General features: G+C 44.1%; 1 protein-coding gene across 1 annotated transcript in view; it reads left to right on the forward strand.

Moving 5' to 3' along the window:
• Positions 1 to 27775, forward strand: part of RIMS4 (regulating synaptic membrane exocytosis 4) — a 54879-nt gene that overhangs the window by 22080 nt on the left and 5024 nt on the right. The window contains exons 2-3 of the mRNA XM_062589309.1: positions 14489 to 14630; positions 27504 to 27616. Of these exons, the coding sequence (XP_062445293.1) occupies positions 14489 to 14630; positions 27504 to 27616 (255 nt within the window). The remainder of the gene's footprint in view (positions 1 to 14488; positions 14631 to 27503; positions 27617 to 27775) is intronic.

A 27775-nucleotide genomic window follows, 5' to 3' on the forward strand; every position in this document is an offset into this window, starting at 1 on the left:
CGCTCCTGTTCTGAAGCAGGACAAGGCATAGACCTCCAAACATCTGCACATATTATGACCTAGAAATCCCCTCAGCAGGGAGACTAAAGGCAGAATTTGGTGATGACTGCAAAATGCTTTCCATGCATGGATTCACTTTGGTTGTTGTGAGTCCCTTTGTGTTCGTTTTCTGCTGTTATCCCAACCATTGAGCTGCTTTGAACATTTGTGTTTTTAAGCAGTTTTTAAGCAAATACTGATGCCTGCATCAAGTGAGTCATCCGGTACTCTTAAGAACCGTCCTGTCGTGGAGCAAAGGACATGTCTTGCCAAAGCTCCTCGTTAGTGCTTGAATGTCCAGCACTGAACTGGCATGTGAACCTGCTTGCTCAGGGACCGAGTGCCTCCCCAATGCCTTGACCAGTCTTGCTCTTCAGTAATCTTGAATGAATACCGGCTTTTTTTTTTTTTAACAGAACAATCCACAAACAAAAGAGAGGCAAGAACCATCAACAGATTATTTTGTGTACACTCATTTCCCAGGAGCTAGCTGCTCCTATTTCTTCTAGAAGTAACTAAGATGTGAGTAAGTCTTCCAACTGCCTGCTAAATAAAGTACAAGTGAAAGAGGTTTAAAAAAAATGAAAAAGAGCAAATGATGTAGGAATTAATCTGCATCACATATGTTATCGGTAAAAGGCTGATGGGAGGAATATTTCTAATACTGGGAAGTGGCAAAGAGATTTCTTTTGTTACTAAAATATCTCGTAACCCTTCAGTAACTTAAGAAGAGCTGTGGGATATGGGACAGTAAAGATTTGACAGCATGACTTGAACATTCTTGTAATGGAGCTGTTTCACTGAATACAGATTTTAATTTTGGCAATGCTGGCTAAATCCTCCTGTGGACATGGCGTGCCTGGTGGCCCAGGCGCATGCAGAGTTACGAACACGAGTGTTGGCATGTAAGGTGGAGCATCGGTGTCTGTACCGGGACGAGGACCTGCCCCAGTGGGCTGGTAACAAACGAAGGAGAAAGGAAGACACACAGGACATCAATTAAACCTATTAAGAGAGCTGCAGAGGAGGAAAGCTGAAAGTGGCTTATAAAACGAATGGGAGAGGGGAGCTGTCAGATGAGGACTGTGCTCTCTCTTCTGTGTTGTGGCAAAATGGAAGAAGTAACAAGTTTTTCATCTGCAAAGGTATCCACAGAGATGGGGAGATGAAAAGATCTCACCCCGCAGGAGGTAACCTGTGAGGGAAATGAGTGGTGGGACAAGGCATCAGCCTGCCATCTTCATCACCTAGCACCAGCACTATGGGTTTCCCTCCAGCCTTGTTTGACACTCTGCTATGTGGCAGACGACGAGACCTGAAAGCAACAGCTTGGTGTCTTCCCTAGAAAGCTCCACTCCCACAGTCCTGAGTTTGGCCCGTTTTGTAACCCAGCCTCATAGCTCAGCTAGCAGCAGCTATTCGGGTTTCTTGAGGTGCTTCTCCAGGGCACTGGTCCAGCCTGCAGCAATTTGTGGCTTAGCCTTTCTCTCCTCCTGATTATTATTGTTACTGCTTTTTCCATTAATTTTGCCCACTTGTTTTTTGATTCTTGTCAATGTCCAGCAGCCACGGTGTCCTGTGGGCAGGAGATGCAGCTCCCTGCCTGGAGGTGAACATCCTCGTTAGGTGTAGGTAAATGGTTGGGCTGGTGAGCTCTTCGCTGTGGGCTGCCACAGGCTGTGGTGGGGCAAAGCTGAACTTAGCACATTACGCTGGTTTAATGACAGTAATAGAAAGTCAATTTATAGGCAAGAACAAATTGCCTTTCTGTATGGGGAGGAGGAGAATTCCTCCCCTGTGTTGCATTATTAAATTTATAATCTTCTTTTCTAATGCTTTTCAAAAGTGAATATTAACAGAATCTTAAAATGTGGATTTTATATTTATGAGCTGCATTTTTTCCCTCAAACTTCTTCGGTTCTATAATTTATCTTTTAAAGGTGAACTTCAGTAAGGTGGGTGTTTTAATTTTATTAAACTAAAATTCCTTATTTGGTGCCTCTCTGGAGAAGCTTACACACTCCAAAGATGCGTAAATTTTGAATAGAAATAATAGATATCTATTTTAATCTTTGAGTGGAGACTTCTGGGTTTGGGCTTATTCTCTAGCAATAAAAGACACTGGAGAAAACAAATGACACATTTTTGCATGCTATTTGCTAGTGATGAGGCCGTTGTGATTGCTCTTTTTGTTGCCAGGGAAACATCCAACCCTGAACTCATGGCTTTGCAGGTGAGAGAAGGAGGAAAAGATATATATATATATATATAATATTTTTTCACTCCTAAGTGTCCCTTTAACTTTAGATCCGAGAGCGTGAATGGTTTGGTACCTAGGATCTGTCTCTGAAGGTTCAGGTTGAAAATTGTGTGCGTGGAGGGGGTCTGTTTGTACCTCGTTGCATTTGTATCCATGTTAATTGAAGTAAACGTGAAGATTGGAGCCTGTTCCCACAGCTTCACTCTAGTACTAATAACATCCGCGGTGTGACTAGATGTGCACAGGCTGCCAGCACGGTTATTGTATATACCGGAGTGAACCAATGCTCTGAATGCAGCTAGTAATGGAAGGGAATTGTACTGTACCTTAAATTAACTTCTGTGACCTTGCCAGCATTCATCCTGAGAAATTCCAATGTCAACTCCTTGAAGTATGAGAATACAAAATTTGAGAACTGCAGGTAGAAAAAACAGGTAAGTTATACACACCCAGATACTTTATAAGCAAATGCAATGTACAGTGCCCTGCTCTGACCTCGCTGAACCACTTCTGCTGGTAAATTGTTGCCTGCACAATTTATAACGAGGTTTTATCATCAAACGTTTTCTTGTTATTTATGGTAGAATTATTTTTCCCCTAAATAGAGATACATAGTGCTCTGTAATGCTTATTGGATTTTCCTGAGATGGTAGCACAGTCTGCAAAACTGTATCTGTATTGGCTAAATCACAAGTGCGTACTTCGTTATTTCTTTCATCTGCCCTATCCTCTTTTCTGCTACCCAGTAGAGGGATAAAGAAATCTGCAAGATGCTCTAAAGCGTTTTATTCATCCCTCCTCCTCCTCCAAAATATGTTTAGAAATATTTGGCATAAAAATGATGTTTTGATGAACTTGCTGCCATGTATGTGTCAGTCATGGGATAGCTGTGCTACCAACTGCCGTCCAGCTTTCCTAAATGATGGCGAGCAACCAGATGGGCTGGTGTGCAGCTGTTTTACAATATGAGTGAGTGATTAACTTAAATTCCAAGATCTGTTTCTTCCTTTGTCTAATGGTTGGTAATTGAGAACTGTTTAAAACTAGCACTTAGTATTGCTCCTCAAAAGCATCAAGCTGCTACATTGATAGCTTTTATTCTCTAATGCAAAGTAATCTTCAAACAAGTGTGATATTTTGATTGGGTTCCCACATCCTCCAACATCTTTCATCAGAGATGAAGACCTTATGTCTATTTTTCAGCCAATGTATTCTTTTTCCTTTACTGGAAGCCTGAATACCCTGCTTAAGCAAACAATGGACTGAATTTTCCAAGCTGCTTGAAATCATTGTTTTTTCTTGTTTTTTTTTTTTAATATCTGAATGCTCATTTTGCACATACAGAAGACATCTAGGAGGCAGTAACATCTGCCTTATTTGTCTGTGGGTGAGTTTATCACTTGGGTGAGAGTTTTTGAGTGCATGTCTTTAGACTGTGAATTTTTTTTTTTTTTTTTTTTTTCAGTTAGGAGGTTGCTAATTAAATTCCAGTGCCTCTGTGTTTTGGGTACTGGGTACTAGATGGTGTTTCCTTTGTGTTTAATGACTTCACTTGTCACCAGTTGAAGATACCTGTCAAGAACAAAGTATAGCTGATGGGACTGTTTGCTATGTGATATGATCCTGGTGTTTTGACCACTTTGAAATCAAAGTAACCATGGATCGCTTATTTTAGGCTACCCTTACAGAATGAGGGGTGCCTTGCTTCTAGGCACAGGAAATGTAAGCCTGTCTTCCAGCTGTCCAGAGATTCCTGCAGCCCAATTACTGTGGTCATGAATTGCAGGGTGTCCTCCTCCTATGCCACCCAAACAGCAGCAGGCATTTCAGCTGTGTTAAATAGGCCTTCATCCTGAAAAGGGATCCGGATGAGAGAGCCTTTGAGTGTAGCGGACCCATTTGCAAGAGCAGAGCTCTCATTTGCAAGTCAGAAGAGCCAATTAGTGAGTCTGGCTGCTCCTGTGCCAAAGCCTTCAGCTTGCCTGCCAGCGAGTGTTGGGCTGTTCCCCAGGCTCTCCATGACATGCAGTGCCCTCATTGCACCATGCTTGCTGTTTGTGCATCGCAGGCAGGCTATGGGGGAGGCCTTGCCCCCATTCTTTGCACTGCTTTGAGGGAAAATATCACCTTTGGTGCATCTGTAGTGAGATATGGTAGACACGTAGCAGAGCAGGCGCTTCCCAGCCATGGGACTGTCAAGGAAGCCTTTGCAGGAATTGGAGCAATGTGAAGAATTAGAGGGGAAAAATGTGTCCGCCTTCATCCTTTGCCTAGTGTCTGCTACAGATATTACCTGAAAGCACCTCTTGTGAAGCCTAATGCAGATGGTTATGTTAGCTGGTGAAATTGCCTGAAATCGGAAGCTGAATGTCTGAAATCGCTGGCTGAAATTTTCTGGAGACCAGGCCATTGTCTTCCCCTTTCCGCTTCCTCAGTGGGTCAAATAATTGCTTCCAAATGGGCACAAGTTATTAAGCAGTGTGTATAAATCAAATCAACTCCTTGGGAGTTTGATCATTCATTCCTTCAAGGAAAATATGCTGAAGTAATTACAATCCCTGCACAACATAAATCATGATATCCCAAGTGAGATTTTGCCCAGTGATTCTAGTTTATGAATGACTGCAGGGTTGCATGGCTTCACGCCTGCTGGAGAAAATGTGGCTCTCGTTTTTTTTTTGCATGTGTTTCTAACAGATGAACAAGGGTTGTGTGACTCATTCTTTGTGTCAAGACCATTGTCAAGACCGGCTGTGCGTGAACACAAAGCAAAGTGGCTCACTCCTAAAAGAGACTTTTGTGCTTCAATGGGACAAAAGACAAGGAAAGAAAAACTTGTTATAATTAGACCTTGTCAGCTGTTTTCCCCTGGACTTTCTTTACCAAAACTAAGCGTAACCTGTCTTATCTGTGAATGAGGGAAGCAATTATTTCTTTAGTACTTGTGCGAGAGCACTGTCCTCACCATCTGCACTCACTCCATCCCTTGTAAAACCATGGCCTGTGCTTTCCTGTTTTGGCTAAATTTAACAGAGAAGTTTCAGTCCTCAAGATACACAGTCCCTGCACATCCTGTGAAAAGACCTCTGAGGGGGGAGACAGAGATCCAAATTAGTGCCAGGAAACTAGGAAAAAGGCCTGAGATATGAACCACAACACAATGCTGGAAGCTGAGCTTCACAGACTGTCCTGCAGATGAGCTGGTTTCTGAGGAACTTTTGCTGTTCCATGACCTCAGGATCTGCTTTTTCGGATGGAAAATATAGCTTGCAAATAGGCTACTTTAGATATTCTGCCTATTTCTTTCTTCCAAAGAGTGAGTGAGTGCAAGCCCAGGATCCAGGGCTCTTTGAGCAGGTAAAATTAGCAGCCAGGTGGGATAAGAGGGCTCGAGGGACAGCCAGCCTCTTGGGATGCCTCCAGGTTAGTGAAGCATAGGCAGAGCAGCTCTTTCATCTGATGCCATCATCTTCTTAGGATGACACTTCCTAGCTATTTTTGTGAAATCACCTCATTTTCCTGATCCTCTGCTAAATCGAGAAGTTTTCTGTGGCTCAGACTCATTCATATTTCACATGCTGGACCAAGATGATGTCCTCAGAGTTGTTAATAGTATAAGAGGGATGGCAGAATGGTGGCAGAGTGCTCTGGTTCTTCAGCGCTCTTGTAGTTAAGCAGTTATCCTGACCTGACCATTATAACTTAGGCTGGTCTGCCTGAGGACTTCCAACGGCAGGGACGCGGACCAGCTCTACACCTCGTCCTCTTCGTGAAGTGTAAGAGAGTCCTGGGACATCCCCAGCAAGCAAACTCGCTCGCCCCTCTGCTGCTCAGGTTTTTCCAATGCTCAGGTCTTCATAGTTCACAAAGTTTTAGACTTCTGAAATGAGAAAGCTTTGCCTTAATGCGCTGCTGGTTATTAGTATTATTATGTTCGGCATTTCCCCAGCTTTCTGAGGAATAACTATTACAATGCAGTGGTTAACAATGAATGACCCAGATTATTTAACTAATTGCCTATGGACTGAAAAGCACTAATTTCAGCTGTTGCTCCCAGAAGGCTGGGACGTGCCCGTCCGAGATGTGGCTCTGCGAGGGATGACTGGTGCAGTGTCAGCAACCACACGCCCCTCCCTCGAGGCCCTGGGCTGCAGACTGCAAGTACTGTGGTTTTACTAGTAGACTGCTGAATAATTCTTTAACGGTGTGTTTCTGTGTGCATATGGACATTTCATTTAATCACAGACTCCTTCCTGCAAAGCCTGGCAGATTGGAGGAAGAGAAAGGGGCAGCATGTTCCATTTTCTTGTAAAAATAAAAATGCAGAACCAGCCATCAGACTAAGCTATTTGGATCCTGCTGTCGCAAACAGGATAGAGACACACGGGAAGAATGCTAAAGAGTCAGACCGAGCAGAACGGTTCCCAGGAAATACTTTGAAAGAAGCGAACATTTCTGTAGTGTTATGGTGCTGTAAATTTTTTTTTATGGTGAAAATTCTAAAATGGTTCTAAATTTTTTTCATAGTTGTTAGAAGTCTCTTAAAAAGCCATTGACAGTAGAATATATATGTTTACCCTTTGATTTCTTAGCTTTTTCTGTCTTTTGTCAGTGAAGAGAAAATCTCAGTCATTTTCTTAGCCACAAGTTTTAGCCGCGAGGCGCCGGCTGCCTTCCGCCCGCCCCGGCCTAGTGAGGGGGAAGGGGGCAGAGCCCCACGGGAGATTTTCTGTTTAATTTGGAAAGAGAGGGTGTAACTTTATTTGCATCTGAATCTAGGGCAGGAGGAGAAAAGCAAGCAGACCGATCCGTCTGTTCATCCGCAGCCATTCTCCGGCATTTCGGGGGGTGAATCGGGCTGCGGCGACGGCCCGGCTCGCTCCTGCTCCGCGCCCCGCTGGGCCGGCGGCGGAGGGAGCGCTCGGCGCCGCCTCGGAGCCTCCCGGGCGCGGAGCGGCCGAGTTCGCCTGGTTAAACTGCCCCCTGAAATGACGGGCCGGTAGGTCTTTATTTTTTGCTCGGCAGCAGCAGGCCCTTAGGAAGAGCCTGGCTTGCTCCCGACACGGGTGCCGGGAGCGAAGGCCCGCGAGGCCCCCCGGCACGGCATGGCACGGCACAGCACGGCACAGCACGGCACGGCGGCCCTTCCGCTTGGCACGCGTGCTGGGCCGTCCTCGTGGAAGGAGGGAGAAGGCTTTTGTTTTTTCCTTTGGGATTTGAACACAGGGATTCTCTTAGTAAACTCGGGGTGGATTTGCAGCCCGTGAATCTTAGCACACGGCTGTAGGGATTCGGCATGTGATGAAACGAGGGAAAAGAAATCTTTTATTTTAAGCCCACTAGAAACAGGAATGCTGTGACAAAGTTTGAAGCGGAGAAGCTAGCATTTTGGTTCTTTCCTCAGTAGAATATTTGAAAATAAATGGAAGCGGGTGAAGTGGTAGAGCTTCAGCAGGATGTCCAGATCTGGAGCTGAGGCTCCCTCTGCTTCGTTTGCTTTACACCCACAGCTGTGCTAAAGACCAGCTGTTGGGCTCGGGGACCTTCGCTTCTCAGAAGGTGCTACATCCCTGAGTAGGTGGGTACTTGGTGTTTTACGTTGTTCGTTTTCAGACCAAAACTGACTCTCACCATTTCCACCGTGCTGCAGACCTTCATGGGGAGGAAAGCAAGAATCACCTGTCTTTCTGACCTTAGGAGTGAGCTTAGTAGCTATGGAAAACAAAAGATCTCACAGGACCTTATCTGAGCCAAGGATAGTGCAGGCAGGTTTTGTGTAAACAGCTGCTTAGCTCAGAGTGCCTCTTCTTTGCAGACTATCAGATCCCACCCTATCCCAGCCACGCGCTCCTGATGGCCCGGGATGCTGACTTCAATCATGCGCCACCATCCCCGATGCTCTTCCACCGTCATCTCTGCTGATAGTTTCCAGGTGATCTGCAACATGCTCTGAAGCCGGCGTCTGCTCTGTCAAATTGGTTTGTTCTCTGTTCCCTGCTGGGGTTGTCAATTCTCTGTGGTGCATAAGTGCTGGTTTGTACCTGGGCCTCGTTTTGGATTGAAGCAGATAAATCCCTTGCTGAGGAACCCAGGCGTGAAGCCAGAGAGTAATGTGTGCCCAAGTCAATATCTTACAGGATGCATGGATGCAAATCGATCCATACTGCTTGGTCCACATAAGGAAAGCAATGGAAATGTAGTCTCTTTGCTCAGCTTTGGACTAGTCTTTGGTGGAAAATACAAAATGTTATTTTGTCCAAGACTTTGCAATAGGAACAAATGGAACCTGAAAGCAAACATCCAACTGATTCCCTCCACCCCTCCCACCTCTAGACGCACTTGCACTCTAAGGTGAAGTTTTGGAAGGAGAAAACCAGGGCGTTCCGCTTGTGGGGCGCTGGAGCGCACTGGGTAGCCTGCGCTGGTGCTGCATGGTCACGTGCTTTGGATACCGGCGCATTCTGTGCTTGGGGAGCAGTTGGTTAATTTAGAAGCAAAGCTGATTGAGTTAAAACTCAGTCAATTTCTAATCTCAGGGTTAAATCAATGTCAATTAATTCTAAAGTATGCAAGGGCCCTAGCATATGCATGATGTGTTTTTTTTTTTCCTGCCTGTGTTAGTAGCATTCAGCAAGCTGAACAGACACAGAGAAAATTAAAAGCAAGAAATTGGAAAAGGAAGATACTGAGCACTGAGCTGGGAGAAAAAGAAGCGACAGGAGAGGAGGTAGTGTAAGGATAACGGACAAAGGGGCGTACTGCATCCCTCAGGAAGATCAGCTCAGTAAGCATCTATTGTAGGGTAACTCTGTATGATGGTAATAATTATATAATCGTGACCTTGCAATGAGCTGTTGCAGAACTAACATGGATTTTCAAGACTTGATGTCCTCTGAGCACAGAGACCTGTCAGGTGGCTTTAGAGATCCATACTTTAGACTGGCAGAGAAGACAGCATGAAAGACAGGGACTGTGTTTCCTTAGGGGAGAGAAGGACACAATGCCCTTTTTTTTTTTTTTTTTTTTTTGGGGGGGGGGGTATTTTTCCCCAAGATTAAGACAGATACTGTTTCTGATGGCAGTCAATTCTGCCACAGAAGCTGCATCATCCTTAAGAGCTGCCTTCCAATGCAGCTGGCACTTGAAAATATCTTTAGTGAAGTGAATGCTCCAAAAAGTGCTGTGCCTACATGGTGCACCTGTGTGGTCACTTTAACTTTGAGGAGCTTTTGGTTAGTTGATCTGATGTCAGTCCTAGACAAGATTCGGGGAAAGACAGTAATGCGATTCAATTAATAACGAATGAAAGGATAGCAATATAATTAGTACTAGTCAAGAAGGCTTTGCAGAAAATGGGTCTTGTCAGACACTTTTATTCTGCATTTTAGCAGAAGCACGTATGTGGGTAAAAGCGGTAAGTATGTAAGGGCTTTGACCTAGAACAACGTCAACCTAAAAAAGTAATGCTTTATAATAATGATAAATGGATTAAGAACTGGCTTCACATCTCAAAAAGCATGATTAAAGGCAGTGAGCTGTTTTGAAGGCCTGGTCATGTTCAGCATTTTCATTTGATTTGGAGCAAACTTGAATTTAATTCTTACCAGATTTACAGATGATAGCCCTGTTGGCAGGATAGTAAACAGTACTGAGAATGGGAGAGTTGTATAGAGTGGTTTGGGCTGTTTGCTAAGCTGTCTCCTTTGAAATAAAATGTTTTCTTACACTTTAATATAAAATTCTGCAGAGCTGTACCAACAGAACAGCCAGGGACAAGGAGAAACAGTGAAGATGAGAGTACCAGCAGGATTTTACCTCTGTACATGGCCTTTGTACTAAAACACGCTCTCTGGTTCTAGTGTGCATGTTTTCAAGAGAGTGCTTAAAACCTGGGGAGGTCATTAAAATGATTCAAGGACAAAAAAAATAAATAAAAATAAAAGCTTGAGAAACATAAACAGGCTGAGCTGTTTAACTTGTCAAAAAGCAGATTGAGAGATGACTTGATTACGCTGCAGAAGAGCCTTCATAGCGAGAACACAAAGCAGCCCTTGCTGTGGAGAAGGGCATTAGGGAAAAAAAAGATGATTGAAAGCTGACGAGAGACAAACTTAAGTCACATCTTCAAATGTTGGGGAGTGAAATAAACTGCACAGGCAAATGGCAGATTCTTCATCTCTCAATACCTTCAAATCCAGACTGGATGCCTTTTTTTAGAAGGTATTCTTTGGCTAAGCATAAATGATTTGGTTGAGCACAGCATGAACTAGCAAAATCTAAGTGCTAGTCAGTGTGGAAAACTTGGCAAAGTATCTTCTGGTCCCTTCTGGTTCTTGGAGTCTGATCATCAGGGTGACTGTGCTCAAGCAAAAAATTTCTTCTTCCCAAGGTCATTCTCAGCCAGAATCTGCTCTCTAGCTGCATGTTGCACTGCAGACTTGACTGGCTGCTTAACCTTTGTGGTTTACTGCTTAATTGGAAAAAGTGCACAGAATAAATCTGGTGACACTGCAGAAAAAGTCAATATTACTTTTGCTTGTTCCAGATACTACTAACAAAATAAGACAAATAGATTTGCCAGGCAACACCCTCACAGAGGCATACTGTTTACCTCCTTGATTTACAGAGGGGTTGAAGCACAACGCTCTCCTGTATTGCCTGGAGAAGGCTGCTAATAGGCGAGTATTGCTTGTGAAATGCTTTCAGTTCACAGAGAAGCAATGCAGCTTTGTAGGTATTTATTTCCTTTCTGCATCCTGTCCTTTTCCAGGTGGTCCTGTGCTTCTCTTCCAGCTGAGGGAGTTAAAACATTCTATTTTTTGTTACATACTGACAATGAGTAATGTTTGACTGAACGGTTTAAGTGGGTTAGGAGCCTACATCCCATGTCCCTCAGTGTTACTGGTGCTTATCCTGGTTTTTCATTCTGTTTCAGTCTTGACTTGCATGCTGTGTTGGGTTGGAAGCCTGCCTTTTTGGTGAAACAGGTTCATCCCCTTCTGTTCAAGGGAAACTTATGGCAAAAAGAGAATGAAGGGAGAAAAAGCCACAGACATCTTTCTCAAGTGACTAGAGATGCTTCATTCACTTTATTAATTGCAGCAGTTGCTACGCATTCCTGCCAGGAAAGGTAGGGAGGAACGCAGGATCTCCGTCACTGCAATCACAGCTCAGACAAGGGCAGGTCAACTGCCCAGGATATCAGCTCTTTTCTTATTTTCTAGAGCTTCTCTGTTATCATCTTTTTTTTTCTTTTTTCTTTTAAATGAGAATATCCATGTCTCATATCTGTGAAAACCTTTAGGAATACTGGAAGACCAGTAACTTGCAGAAAGCCTGGAAGAAGAACTGAGAGAAGTTTGGACTTGCCCATTTACCTCAGAAACAAGGTAGTTCATCTGCCATACAGGGTTGTTGACCATTAATGAGGCTGTTCCTTATTCAGGAACGGAGAACAAGCCATTAGGTTGCAGGTTTATAGCAAGATTTCTCTTTCTGGTAATACAGATACTTGGAAAACACCGACACTCATTTTCCTCCTTGCAGCCTAAGCCAAGGAAGTGCCAAGGGCAATAGGCAAGAACCATGCTGCAATCTGGTCATGGTTTGAATGTGCCTGGTCCCCTGTCGCCAGCACCCTTGTTTGACTTGAACAGGCTGAGAGGTGTGAGGGTGTCATGGAGTACTCTGCAAATTGCGCGTTTTTCCCTCCGTGAATTCCCTTTGCATATTCAGCAGGATAGCCAAAGGCATCTGGCAGTCTACTTTGTCTCCCGCTGATGTGCTGCAGTGCTAGCAATGCAAAGATGCACATGTGGTGCTGCAGCAGGACTTACACCAGGCCAGCTGAATCGTTTCTGGTACAGTGCTCTCATATTGCCCATCTTCCACAGTGCTATCTGTCTTGGTCTTTGGGACCTTCTGCTATGTGCAAGCCAAAAGATAGATGATGGAAAGCAGCAAGCACCTTGGGTTGCTCAAATGCCTTACTCTGCCCCAAGCCGCCTTATTTTGTTGCGAGATGGAGGTGCATAGTTTTCTAAGCATGAATTTCTTCTGACATCTCTAATTAGATTATGGAAATAATCAAGAGATTTTTAAAGTATAGTTGGACAATTGAACATTTTCTGTTTTTTTATGTATATGTCACTTCGTTATTTTGACACTAGTTGAATACTAAGGCTCTCATAATAATTAACCTAAAAGATGCAGAGGGATGAGTATTCTGAGAGCAGGCACATCAGGGAGGGGTGAGAATTAATGGATGTTGATGAGTAAAAGACTGTATGTAGAGGTCAATGAGACAGAGAAATTAACTGGACCATCAAGTCAGTCTACAAGGCTGTGGGATGCTCTCTGAAAGGAACCCGGAAATCCCATCAGTCAGAGCATCCAGACTGGGCTTGTAGAGGGGACATCAATGGGAACTTCTCTCCAGTGGCTGGAGAAATGGGGCCTTTTCATGAGGCTTTGCTTTTATTGATGCCTGTATTAATATTCTTGCCTGAAGGTTTGGGTTTGGAAAACACTTAAAAATATCTGTTTTACATTTGTGTAACTTCCTGATTTATACAATGTGTTTCATACATTGCTCTAGGCACACAAACAATACAATTTGTATTTAATGTTAACCCAAACATGCATATTCTACCCTGTTAGCCCACAGGGACATACATACACATACTACACCATATGTGGGGACAGCAGCTGGTACAGCACCCTGGGGCCAGTGTGTTTACACAGTTGGAAACGTCATGATATTAGAGGAAAAGGGGACTTTATGGCTGAATTCATACAGGCTGAATGAACAGGTTGAGTTCCTGTTCTTGCAGAACACTGTAGGTGTTATTTGAGAAGTAGGAATGGAAGCATTTCTAATATCTTAGTGGTTTATTATTATTTTTTTATACCAAGAAAAGTATTTCTAGGTCAAGCCACTTTCTCCACAAATAAAAATGCTCTGCATATTTTGAACAGTTTCTTACAGATGCACCCTTGTTTCTAAAGTAGCTGGAAGAGACTTTGCCTCTTTGGTGTTCGGGGGTCCTGAGTACTTGAGGCTTGCGTATCTGGGTCACTTCCCCAGGAGTACTCTTCAAAAAGCTGGTGGGTTTCCAAGAGCACAATTACTGTGTTGCATTCTCCCCTCCATGCTACTGTCTGCCACAGTAATAATAACAAAAGGCAAAATAATCAGTAGCAATATAAGGAAGTTTGAATCAAAGGTCTGTTGCTTGAGACCTAATGAACAGCATCTTCCTTTTCAGGTTTCTGGGCAAACACCTCTGAAGGGATTTAGATATTCTGGCTTGTATAGAAAACGTGTAGCCAATGTGTTTCCAGATGCGTGCTGTATGTAAGATGAAATTTGTAGTTTCCTAACACTAGTAAAGGCAATCAGCGGTAATGGTATACATTACATATTCATTATATAACATGGTGGTTCTAAGAAACACAGACTGCTGGAAAAGGATTAAAATAGCAGCTGCTAATTTCAGAGCCTTTGAAGACTGAACCCAGGAGGAGAGAGAACCCACTTAAGTCCCTTTTGGGCTCTGGCTGAGGGTGTGTGTGAAAGGACTAGTTCTCTCTGGGTTTTTTTCCAGTACTGACCCTTTTCCAGAGTGGCCTGTATCAAGGAATATTTTGGCTGTGCCTCAGTATTTCCCTGTTGCCTATTTGAGAGGTTTCCTCTATCTGCAGCACTCCTAATGCCGTCTGGCCTTTTCCTTCTCTTCTGATGCTTTGAAGCTGACCAGGAATTATGGGTTATTCCTGCTCCTCCCAATCTGAGAGAGCAGTGCAGAATTTAAGAAACATTAAAGGCACAGCTGAGTTGTGCACCTCAGCTCTGTCTGTAGTTACTGCTGCTCTGTTCATGAGTTGGGTTGCTCCACACGTGGGGCCAGTGTGTATGCACCTGTGCTCAATGCGTAATTAATTGATACAAATGGTTAAAGTAACTAGGGTGGTATGTATGTTTTGAGTGTCTGCTGGGCCTTGGCTTGCTGGAATACCAGGTTTGTCCCAAAGATGACGGAGCTGTAGTTGAAGCAGGGCTGAGTGATGAAACACGTGACTGCCAGATTGCCAGGCTGATCTTCTGAAAGGCCGTCTTTGCATTTCCTTGACTCTGTTATTCCAAAAGAGAACGACGGCTGACTGCCTTTTCTTCACTTCTGTTTGTAGATGGAGATGGTCGGAGACTCAAAGGAGCCATCCAAAGGAGCACAGAAACTGGACTAGCTGTTGAAATGCCCAGCCGGACCGTCCGTCAAGCCAGCCATGAATCCATTGAGGACAGTATGAACAGCTATGGATCAGAGGGAAAGTAAGTCATTGAAAGTGAGCTGCATAATCACTTGTGGGATGCTCTGATCTTGCTATACCTATTTTCCTCCAGTATGATAGATGATGTGGGTTTTTTTGACTTGTCTGTGCTGCAGGTATACTGCCCATTCAATTAGAGCAGAGCGGGTCTCTCTCCCTGCATAGCTGGCACATACTTCAGCTGTTTATGGACTTTTCTTTTTTTTTAGTGTCCTCATTATTCTGAGCTGAAGCAGGTACCCATTACTTTTAACAGCTTTGCCTTTAGAAGAGTAGTTCAGGGTGAATAGCTGAGGATCGTTACTGGCAATAAATTATAAGCCAGGAGCCTTTAGCATGTTGAAAAATAGCTGTATGTTTCCCCTCTTCCAAAATAGCCTTTTGGGCAAAAAACTGTGCCAAGGAGTGCTGAGGTGATGAAAAGGATACAAGTAGCAAAATGATCATATTGATATCAAAATATATATTTAGAAGCGTCTGTATATTTTGGTAACAAACTCTTTTTCCATTTAATCTTGAGTTAGTGTTCTCAACAAATGTATATTAGAAATGTTTTTTGACCCTAAGAACAATTATAACACGTTTTCTTGCATATAGGTTTTATACCTGAATGCAAAGCACAGGAACCTATGTCTAGAATTTTAGGGTCTGACTTGACCCAAATTCTGCTTTTTGTATTCACATATTTTGAAGTAATATATTATCATCATTTTATTAAGATGACCATTTGTGGGAATTCTTGAGAGGGAAAACCCATAGAAGGGGGCAGAGGGGAATATGTATCAGTAGATTCCATCCTTCTAGGTGTGAGGCCAAAATATTTGTATACCTAAATCAGGTACTGCTTAAGTACTATGCTTGGCTTCTCTCTGGGCATTCTCTCCTGTCCTCTGTGGTATTCCAGATATGCTGTGCTACTACAAGGGTAGAAGAGTGTAAAGGCTCTCTCAACTAATGCCACTCTGGTGTTAAATAAGGCTGTAAGTTACAAGAGCTTTCTTTAGCTTTAGAAGTAGGCTAACCCTAGAAAAGCATCATGGATCTGCACTAAAGGTTGGGAATAGTAATGAGAAGTCAGTCTGTGATGGAAATCTTGCCACTCCTATGCTGGGAGGCACTTTGTCTCTCTTGTGAGCTGTTGTCTCTGGAGAAATATTCCTACTATACCACCAAAATCCTGTGGTTTGGAGTGCTGCCTCCACTACAAAGTTTAGAGGATTAATGATTAAATTCAGTCACTTGGCAGTGTGGGGCAAGAATCCGCTTTCCATGTGTAGGAGAACGCTTTCCTTTTCATAATTATTTAACTTACCCTTCTGGGAACGGGGTATGGTTCTCCCAAAGGCCTGTGGCCATTACGTATACTGAATGCTTCGACTGGTCTTTCAACAAAATAATACACTCATGCAAGTACTGTTTTACCCTTGAGGCAAGGAGCATGTAGCTAGCAGCTCAGCGAAGAGAAATCCTGTCTTGCAATCTGAATATGTTTGTTAGAACAAGTCTAACATGCAGTATTAGAATCTCAAACACTGCCAAAACATCCTCATTAGCCCCTCCGCGAGGGATGGGGCAGTTTCTCCTCTTACTTCTCTGGAAGTTGTGATAAATAGCTCTTGAATGTTTTATTCCTAGGCAGGATAATTGATCTCCTCTGGAAAGCCCTTGGGAGTTGCACTTATCTGTCAGAACCACAAGCGATAAGCAAACAGGGTTGAGAGTACAAAGAACTAAGAGGGCTCTGTTCTCTAGGAACATGGTGGGAGGGGAGTTTCTTCTTTCTTCTCCCACAGCAAGGAAAGGAAGTGTTTGGGGAATAGCTTCAAGGGGCAGATTTTTTTCCTGCTAGATCAGGTTTCTACTGGCTTCTCTCACATGCTGCAGCTGTGTTCTGAGGGAAGCGATGTGAAGATTCATATGACTGCACTGGTTATGGCAAGTTTATTTTCTTATTGATGCAGATTCTTTTAGGTCAGAGACAGTTTTCACTAGTGACTAGCAAAACCCAGTTTTCAGAAAGACGAGATTGCCCTGTTTTTTCTTACCCAGGCTTCTCTTCGGTAAGTTCACACAGTGGAGTCAAATTTCATCTTCCAAAGTTCAATGTGTTTTCTTAATGCTTTTCAAGATAAGGACTAAGAGGACACCTTCCAGAGGTGACACACTGAAACAATCAAGGATTGGAGTTGAACTTTGCTGCAGAAGGCCTTAAATACCTGTTCTCAGCCATAGACAAGCATGCTTTAAAAACTGACGTTAGGTTTGACTCGTTTCACATTTATTACAGTTAACCACCAGCTAGCTACATTTAGCTGAAACTGCTCTGCTTCAAATACAAAGAGTCAGTGGAAGAATTTTTCCATGCCACATAATTTGAGCAGTGCTGTTTATACCAGAACACCAGAGTGCATAAAACAGAGATATTTTTATGAAGAGGCTTTCATTATATAAGAATATGCTTCTCTTCAAATACGCTAGGCTCTTCCTGGCATATTCCCATATTTCCTTCAAGAAAATACTTTGGGGTTTAACCTGAAAACTAAAATATACTGAAGATTAACTGGTCTAAAGGATGCATCTTCTGGAATTTAAGATCATACAGAATGCCAGGAAGGTGCATGACAGCGTCAACACACTGCTCTATGGCTTTAATTTTTGTCACGCAAAAAGTCCCCCAGCCATTACTGCCTTTTAATACTGCACAGTCATTGTGCACTAGTGTAAGAAATCAATATAATAAAACTCGATATGAAATGTTACAAAAGGGAAAGGTAGCATTTATTTTAAACAAAACTTTTCGGTCATTCACACCCTTCCTAGATTTCACTCGCACATTCTCACACCCACGTGCAAGTGCCAGGGTACGTGTATCCAGGAGGTCTGGCCAGGCTTGCTTATGTGCTACAGAGAGGACAAGGGATGCAATCTGCTAAGTCCTCACTATGTCTTCTGAGTTCTTCTTGAGCAATACCAGTGCTTGAACGGTCTTTTCTACCTTCTAGGACTTGCCCATTATTATGGGGGGATCTTGGTTACTTCAGCCCCCATGAATCTTAATGCTGGTACCTCTTTTTTTTCTGTGTTTTGAGGATCTGTGCAGTTATAGCCTGTCTTTTTATGATATGCTCTCTAACCTTGTTGTCCTCCTTCTGTCGTCAGAGCACAGGTGGTCTGCTGCTATGTTGTTTATGTTTTCAGGCACACAGATGTTTCCATTCGTAATTCATCCATTAATCTTAATATTGGTTACAAATCTCTACAATAGTATTTTCTTCTAGGTGTGTACTTAATCTGCGTGACAGGACAGTAACCCACTGTAGCAAGTGCCTACTAGGCTCTGTCACGACAGCACCGAGATTATTGCAAGGATAAAATTTGGCAGATTAGAGTAACTCCCAAAGAATCTTGAATCACTGGGATTCAAGAGTTCCAGTTCCATTCTAGCTCTTGGACAACTTAATTTTGTTTTGGCTGGATTTGGCTGCAGCTGCACAAGACCATGTTGCAACAGTCAGAAAGCAAGATTCTGGACTTATGTGTACCTTATTCTTGCCAACCACTTTCTTTCTGAAAAATGAAGCAGAAAGACAAAAATGGATCTGGAACAAAAGATTGCTAGCTGCCTTAGTTCCTAATACGTAGTACTCGTAGGTTTTTTTGTTCTTACTGACTACTGCTGAGATGATTAATTTACAGGGAACTACAGCAATTTTTCTTGCCTTAGAAAAGTGCAGCAGATGATGACTAGCAAAGACTTCGAGGAGTGTTCTTGTAATATCTGAGGAGATTAGCCTTCCTTGTCCAGCAAGGAAGCATCTTGTTCATCATACTATCTCTTTTTCCCCTAATCACGAGGGCAGTATCTGCTGGGGCCTTACTCAAAGCTGCCATCACGAAGGGAGCTGGGCACATTCCTGCTGTGCCCTAGCCTCAGCACAATGGACCTGCTGAGCACAAGCATCTCACAGTCATGGGGTCAGTTGTGTCTCTTACTGTTTCTGTAAATTACAGCTTGTGCGTGCAAGGAATCACTTATCAGCACTGACCAGTGCTGATAAGGCTAATTTGAACTAATGTCAAGACTAAGACTGGGATAAATGCCTGCCCTTGCCTACTTTCCTCTAAAGCAGTAACTAAAAGGAAGCTGGGGAGAGTAATGGTCTGGCTTGTGACAACATGGCCATGTTAAAATTCACTTTCTTTCATCAGAACTGCCACAATGTCCATCTTTGTTTAAGAATTGTCAGAAGACTGCATCCTAGAAGCTGCTGGTCACCAGCTAGAAGATTCATATCACAGTTATTCCTTTAGTGCCTTTTTTTCAGTATCCAAAGCCAGGAGACTTCTAGACTCTTTTATGGCAAGTTCGTTTCAGGGCTCTGCTATTATGCAGGCCTTTTAAAAATAATGAAATGTGGTACTAATACAGTTGAGCCTGTAAGAAAGCAAGGGCTGGAGGTCTCAAGAAAAGCTGACCAGGGGAGGCAAGGAGGATTCGTTCTGTAATATGCCAGGAAAAGAATTAGCCTTTTCAGCAACAGCAGATCTTTCATGTTGCTAGGCTTGGCCAGCATGGCTCAGAGAGGATGCTGTCTTGCAAATGTTTTAGTTATAACACTGAATGCTGTGAATTTGCAGAGTGGAACTGCTTGGGAAAGGGCAGAATTACTTGGAAAGCAGGCAGCCACCTTACTTGTACTTCGTATGCCTGAGACAACTTGTGATCTCTGAAAAAGGAACTTGCCTGACAAGGTGGGGAAGGGAATGGGGGAGGTCTTTGTACAAAACTTACTGCACAGTTTTTATAGCTTGGTTTAGGTGGCAGAATTCATACAGCAGAAGGAACTTGAGGTACAAATGGAGTACAGTGTGTTATAGCACATAAGACAGTACGTCACAGTGCTAAAAATGTTGCAGAAAGTGGAGTGGCCAGGAAAGTAGATAAGCTTGTTAAGGGGCAGAGACTGGATATTGCCTGCCTGTGAAAAGAGGTGAGTGATTCGTGCTGTTACGTTGACTTTAGATATTGCAAGGATCAGCATTTCCAGAAAACCTTTTGCAGTGGAGGTTCCTACAGTATTTGCATCAACTTTGACAGCCCATCATGCTGCGCTTGTGTACCTGGTCCCAAGGCACCAGGACACTGTAGTCGGATGTGCATTGTGTTAATAGTTCCTGATGTGCACAATAAATATTTTAAAGGAAGAGGCAGTGGACGTTAGACCAGTTCCACCTTTCTCCTTAGTTGATAGTTATCTGTTTGGCTTCTATACTAATTAGATTCAACTTAAAAGAGCTTAACGTGCACTGTGGATGAGTGTGATTATTCTAAAGTATATTACTGCTCCCTGAAATCGGAGGATTTTTTTTTTTTAAATTCTCTGACAAAATGGCTATCAAATGTTATCAGTCTGGGAGGAGACATTTTTCTTTCCTTCTGGATGAAGGGAGCACAGCAGAAACCAGCGACAGTGATGCCGTACCTGGTTTCTAAAGATAGAGTCAGAGAACCTCCCTGTGCAGTAGATGTGGAAGTACAGCAAATTTGTTAGTTCAGCTGTGGAGGTTTAACCGCTGTTTTCTGTGGCATAGCTGTGTTTAGGCAACTTGCTTATTAACTGTTGGTGCCCTAAAGTGTTTGAGTAAAAAAATCTTTTAGGAGTATTTGCAAGGAGAGAATAATGGTTCCTGAACCCCAGAAATGCTCCAGCCCAAACAAATTCCATGTAGGTATGAGCCACCATGGAGCTCCTCTTTAATAGTGTGTCACTTCTGAAGGCTTGAATTAATAGCAAATAGGCGGTTGTGTGGATAGTATGAATAAACCCATGAAAACTCAGTTGGTTAGAGCATGGTGCTGCTAATGCCAAGGTCAAGGGTTCAATCCCCGTAAGGGCTATGCTGAGGGTTGGACTAGATGATCTCCAGAGGTCCCTTCCAATCTTACCATTCTGTGATTCTCAGAAAAGCACAAAACAAAATGTTACCTTTTGAAAATAGCTGTTTACTGTTTGTACTAGGGGGTGGTTGCATTGCAGCAAGCTGTGTTCACCGTTACCCCCCACAGCACTGGAGCAGCACACCATTGCAATGCCCTAGTGTAGTGAAGAGGCTCATGGAGATTTGGGCCAAGGAGGACACAAAGTCTTCTCACAATAACCTGGTTCTTGCCAAAGCTGTGTGACAAAAGGGTGTTGTGCCTAACCTGCACAGGGAGCAGAAGTACCTTGCAGCAGCAAGTATTTAGCTGCTACTAGCTGGTGCAATTGAGAGCAGTCCCAAGGTCTTGTAAGATGGAATTAAAAAGCAGTGTATCAAAAGCAAAAGAATGAAAATACTCTGGCCTGTCCTTTGAAAAAACAACTCATAAATGCTGATGAGGAATGATGTGCAAAGGGAAAGGACTGGAAAGGATGGTTTGGGAGGAAGAAGCCAGTGTAGTTAAACACAAGGACAGAGCCTCTAGGGAAGGTTTGGTATCTCCATCACTGTATGGCTTTGGCAAACCTCTGTCATGAAGGATGTAGGCAAGGCTAATCTGATCTTGGGACCACTGTGTGAACTAGGTGACCTGTGGATGCCCTTTCTTGCCCTCTTTGTACAAGTTTTGCAATGTCCTGGCAAGCTGGATCTGCAAATGCTTGCAGCAGCATAATGATAGTACCTGGCATACAGCAGCCCAGAAGCAATTTAAAAATAGATCTGTAAAGAGGTCACACAAACTCCACATGGATGAGGAAAGAAATTAATGAAACATTTTCCCTAAACGTGTCTGTGCTGTTACACACTCTGCATGCTAATGTACAGTGAGCAACAGCTTGGGGTGAGGAAGCCACTGAGTAGAGCCATGTACGCAGTATGAGAAGGATCAAACAGGTATTCTGAATTCTTGTACCATTTTGCATTGAAATTGGCATTGTCTGTTACTGAGTATTACTACTGAGTATTCAAAACATGATCAGTTTTCAAGCAAACTTTGAAAAACCAGCTCCCAATATGAATACATCTAAAGGGTGGTCTCACAGTGAAGAAACCAACTGCATGATGATTTGTACACAGAAAAGAAGGGCACAAATTTTGCAGTGTGTGGACTAGGAAATGCTACTGCCATAAAAGAACAGAGAAGCAAGCAGCTGGCAAAGGGCCTTTAAGCTGCTCCTAAATTATACTAGAAAGGGCAGATTTCATATGCCCTGACCTACAGCATCTGCAACCCAGGAGTAGGATCTTCAGAGACTGCTGCACAGATTTTGTAAATAATCAGGATTATGAATATTGCCTTAAACAACAACAACAACAAAAAACCCCAGCCAACAGCTAGGCAATTTCAGCCCCGGCTTCCACACAATTCCAAAGAGAGTTGAAGGCATAATCTTGTTACCTTCTTCACGAAGTCAGGAGTGATAATGACAGATGAATTTTGCACGTGTGGTGCATACGAGTGTTCCGTGCAGGTCTGCCAGGAGCCCAGGAGCTTGGGCCCACAGCTCTGCATTACAGTCGTAGCCTTGCACGCTGGTGTCTGCGTGATCTTGTCTCCCTCTCGTGGGTGTCCAAACGACTGCAGCGATAGCAATTATCCCCCGCTGGCTCGAGGTGTGTCCACACTGCGATGCTGCTATGCCTTCAGTGTGGCCTGGATGGATTCAGGCTAGATGCAAACTGGCTTGTGTACCAGGAACAACATGAAATGGCTTTTTTTCTGTTGCATCTCAAATGGATTTTGCAGTCTGGGCTGAGCCTTATGGTGCTGCTGGTACCTGAACTGACAACCAATGCTGCTACAGGTCCCTGCTGCTGCAGCTCTGTCCAGACCCGTGGTGGTGGTGTCAGAGGCCCCAGGATCAATAGCATCTGGGTTGTCTTGAAGCTGATGCCTCAGTTGTGCTCATCTCCTTACCTAAAGCCAAAGGCTATGTTTGGCAGGTCCTCAAGCAAAGCTGCCCTTCATTTGCCCTTGTCACCTTCACCCAGGTTGCTGAAAAACAGCAAAACCTGCAGCCTTTAACTTCATTAAAATCACTCTGATTCAGCTGTGGCAAAACAGAGCCCATGAATCATGATTAGTGAAAGTGGAGGGCCAGAGAAGAGATAATTAATTTCTGTTTCCTGTTGAAAAAGCTGTGTTGCACTTGCTCAGTGGAGAATTTGTGCCCTTTAGACAAAAAGCTGACAAGTGTCACCTGTTAATCTTCTCCTCTTGCTGCTGTTCGTCAGTGTGAGATGGTGCCACAGCAACAGCCCCGGTCCCCAGGGCCTTGCTAGTTATGACAGTTGCTATTTGCAAGTCAGTTGCAAAATGCTCCCTCTTTATTCCTGCTTTATTTTTAGCACTTCTTTTTAGATTGAAGTAAAAAAAAAAAAATATACCATTCTGGTGATAATCAGGTTGCAGCCTTTTCTTCCCTTAAGGTGGAGTGATTCTGGGGGGAAGAGGCAGGGGTTTAAATGACTGAAATCGAAAACTTTCCCACAGTCTGGCTTCTAGGCAATGAAAAACAAAAATGCCATTCCAGGTTCACTGCAATGCATGTGAAAACCCCTCTGTTGGCCAATTTCTCTTCCTACTCGCTTCCCTTACGGGAAGAGCAAACGAGCGATGTGGCAGGTCTGTCCTGCAGGTCTCAGAATCGCGCCGTGAGCAGCCCCTTTGCCTCAATAGCCTGAGCTCTTCTTTGAGCACTCGACATACACACCTTGATGAGCAACATTTGAGCATCCTAAACTTGACCAATGCAGCTAAATGACTCCTGCTGTTTTTTTTTTCTTTGCATGCCTACTAGATTTCTACAGTTTTATTTTCCCCTTTTCTCTCCTCTCCGGGGAGAAGCAATAGCTTTTGTGGAGGTAGCACGATTTTTCCAGAGGGAAATCATTTCCATTCCATGGTTATTGACAGTGTCCAAATACGTGTTCAGGAATCACTCAAAGCCAAGGAGCCGGATTCAGAGCTGCTGCTTCTTATGTCTGATAACGTGACGCTGTAAAAAAAATCAGCCTCTGTGCAATGTAGTAGCCAGTTGCACCAGCTAACGGTATAGTCCATTAAAGAATTAATTCCCTACATCTTCCTCTCCTGGCCAAATATAAAAACAACAGGGAACACTAAAATGACTAATGTAATTTTGAGTTTTGCATAGTTCTAGTAAACTTATAGACTGAAAGTGTTATCAGAACTGCCTGAGTCTTGACCTTGGTGTCTGGTTTTGGATGGACTTCTGCCTTTTCTCTAAACTCAGCCTTAGTGTTGCAAAGCAATAGCAGCTTCATTTGTTCCAGCTACACAGTTACTCTCCTTGCAGGTGTCTGGACAACTGTGTCATGTGCTCACAGGCACAGCCCTGGTGTCCCTGTAGCAATTTCCCTCATTCTAGTCTCACTCTGTAATTTGTACTGACAAATGTTCACTGTTTCAGCATGGTCCTCAGCCCTCCTGCTTCTGAGACATGTGTGGTGGTAATCACCATGTTGGAGCTTACCTGGGCTGAGTTAACCAGCAACGGTAGCTTTGCAAACACTTCCAGTTTCTGTTGGTTCCCCTTTAGCCCAACAGCTCTCTTACTGCTGTTGCATACTGCTCCTCGTGCTCTTCTGTGCTTTTCTCCCATACTGGAATGTCGTCGATGCAGGCTGCAGCATCTGCTGCTCCGTTAACACGTGCTTTCGTTTCCTAGGGAGCTGCTCAGCTGCTAGGCAGAGCCTCTGGGAGCAGTGCTGCCCGGAGGAGGTGGTGGTTTGGTGTGCAGAAAAACATGTGCAGTTTCTCTCCAAACACACGGCAAGTACAGACAAATATTTGACGTTAGCCTTCACCAGAACTTTCTCCCCAGTTGAGAAACAGTCTCCTGTGGCATAGTTATTAAATTATTTTGAGTCTGCAGGTGGGCAGAAAGATCTCTCTTCTATGCTCTCCTACAGTGATCAGTGGGTAGAATTTCTCCGGATGATCTTCTCCCTGCTTTGCACAGCAGTAACCCAGTCAAACCCCGCCACGTGCTCTGCCTTTGGGGAGACCTTTCTGAGACCCAACCCTGGGTATGTTTTGGGCTGCTTTAACTCTAGTCTTCACTCAGTCCCTGGAATTTTCTTCTATTATTCTTATGCCAGGCATCATCTTAATGAGAGCAAGCACATCTGCTTTAGCTTGCAAGGAGCATTTCTCCTGAACTGTTACAAGTTCTGTCTTGTCAGGTTGTTATTTACATGCTTGTGCAGGTCACATACTCCCTGGGGTAGGAGTAAGACCTAAGTTTTACCCATTTATCTTTCACAAGTCGAAGAGAATGGGGGGAAAAAAAAAAAGGTCTGGCTGTTAGTCTGTTCGTATCTCTCTCGGGTCTCCTTTTTCTTGAACTATCTGTGATTCTCTAAGCACTAGTTTTCCTCCTTTTTTGACTTTCTACAGGCAGCTCCAAATGCCTGAGCCAGCAGACTCGAGGAGTCCCTCTCGTCTCCATGGGCAGAGTGCAGTAGAGCTCACTTGATCCCTCCTTGCACATGCAAATAATGAGCCTCATAAAGCCCGTCTGGCTCCGGCCCCCCTCCCCTGTCCTGTGTCCCTGTCCCCGCAGGTTTCAGCAGCCCTTGGGATGTCTCTATGTGTGCAGTGTGTCCTCAAGAGCTGTGCCACACACTGAGCACCTCCATCCTGCTCCTCGGGCCGCGGCAGTGCTCCATCCGGGCAGGCTCCCGTCCAGGCAGGCTGGGAGGTAGGAGCTGTATGCCAATGGAGCAGGTGGCAGCCCCTCGCCGGCTTTCCCCTCCCGGGCAAGCAGTGGCACTGGGAATGGGCCTCACATAGCTGGGACACTGGTGACACAGCCAAAACCACTTAATGCCAGGTATAGGGTCCTGCTCTTTCTGTTGTACCTGAAAACCTCACCAGGGAGTTTTGTGCAAACAGTCAAAAAACACTGAATCCAGGGAGGCTTTGGGGAAAATTCACCCCCTGGAAAGGATCCATCTCGAGGCTTTGCCTTTCAAGATGTCAAGACGCGCTCCTGTCTTGTCCTTCATGCACAAAGATGACTTTTATGAAGAGCTCAAGGGCAGGTTTTTGCATGCTAAGCACTCAGCAGCTCCCTGCGTAACGGCGATAACTATATTTCCCGAAGAGCGCAGATCAGTACAGAATGAAGGTGCAGTACTCTCAGGAAAAACTGGACATTTAATTTGTGGCCCCTGTCACAACACGTGGAGCTATCCTGGAAACCTGTTGTTTGTTCCTGCGTTTGTGGCATGCCCTTCAGCCACACGTGTAGTGTGATGCTGAGGTCTGTATGCCAGCTTCCTCCTTACTTGTGAGAATAAAGAAATATTCCCAGCAGGCTGAGACCAGCTCTGCAAATAGCTAATGAGAGCTGAAATCTCAACCTGGAATTAACACCATTATAGCTGAATAGGATTGTAAAAAAAATCTTTTAAATGTCTTCTAAATGTAAATGTCTTGCAGGAGGGAGTCAATGAATCTTTGTGGCTGACTCAGTTGTGTGTGTGAGCTTGAAGTCCCCAGCCCTCCCTGAACACAGAGTTTCTCGCTGAGCTCATTTGTACCATTTTGAGGGTAAACTGGGGAGAACATTTGGCCCTCCTCGTGGGTTCATTTCTAAGAAATGAATTTTGGGAAGCAGTGAGCTGAATCACTACATCTGTAACTGCCCCTCTCCAAGAACGTTTGGAAAAGTGCGAGATGTTTGTAATTTTTGCCTAACGTCCTTAGGCAGCAGCTTCTCTGGGAGGAAGAGGGCAAGACTCAGGGCAATTGCGTAGATATCCCTGGCACACAACTCTTGACGTATGTTTAAGCTGCTGTGTCACAATTTGGCAGGTGCCAGCAGTATGAGTAGAGGTGTCTAATGATGGCCTCAGGCCATTAGCACCTATTGAGGCAGCAAATTTTTCCATGACCCGTGATACAGTCATAGCTGCGTAACCCTGCATTTGAGAGCAAGGCAGTATCTGCCCCTGCAGTACTCTCAGGTAAATTTTGATTTGTATCAATGTGCTTTTAATTGGCCTTGACCCTTTTGCATTGCTTTATTAACATGCAAGTGTGGCAACTGGCAGTCTGTAGTCCTGCTGCAGATGAGCCACAGGTGCTCCACGAAGAGGTTCAGAGCCCGTGTCCCTCAACAGCTTTGGTTTCGCTGCTGTGAGGTGCAGTACCAGTGGAGCCAGAGTTTGAGGGTGTCGTCCCTGTAGCTATGCACAGATGTTACGGAGCCTCTTTATGATTGTTTCAGACCCAGGAGTGGGCGCAGGTGTGAAATGCAGCTGGTGGGTGTGATGATGCTTTTGGTGTTGAGTGGCGGGGAGTGGGGCCCTCTGCTCGGTAACGGGGTGCATCACTCTGCATGAGGGGAGAAACAAATAGGAAATTCAGTCCCAAGGGAACTGATGTCAGCACCCCTAATCTCACTTTTGACTCCTACTCTATCTGTGTTATTCCCTTCCAAAAAAATGAGCTTTGAGAAAGGATGGCTACCAAGAGAGATCCTGTAAACCAGCCCAAGAAGCTGCTCAGATCATAATGCTGTCTGGAGGAGATGGCAGGCAGCATCTGAGCCTGAGATGGCAGGGAGGCTTTCCCTTTAGATAATTCATTATAGATAAACAAGTATTAACTAATGGGTGACTACAACCACTAATAGGTGGGTTTATTGAGGGTTTTTTTGTTTTTGTTTTTTTTTTCCACAAAGAGAGGGACTTGAAATGGATCCTGTGCGACCAGAATGCCTGGGAATCAGTGAGTTTTATAAAGGAAGAGGCTTCTGCAGATGCCATCATTTCAAAAATACATTAAATCAGGCTCTTTAATTACTAGGTTACTTTAAAATGCAAGTTAATCACTTGACAAATTCAATTTCTTTTACAGCTTGAATTTCAGTGGTGTCCATCTGGCATCTGCTGGGCAGTTTAGCGACTTCCTGGGGAGCATGGGCCCTGCACAATTTGTTGGGCGTCAGACCTTGGCCACCACCTCGATGGGTAAGGAGCGCAAAGATGTTAGGTGGCTTTAATTTAATCCCTGATGAACCACTCCTACAAGCCACCTGATAATGTATCCGGTATCTGCTGCTCTACCATTCCCCAGCTCAATTTCTCAGTTAAATTAAAAAAGCTTGGCTGAAACATTTTGCTGATTTC

The sequence above is a fragment of the Rhea pennata genome, chromosome 16 (assembly GCF_028389875.1).
Source record: "Rhea pennata isolate bPtePen1 chromosome 16, bPtePen1.pri, whole genome shotgun sequence".
In the NCBI taxonomy this organism is placed as follows: domain Eukaryota; kingdom Metazoa; phylum Chordata; class Aves; order Rheiformes; family Rheidae; genus Rhea; species Rhea pennata.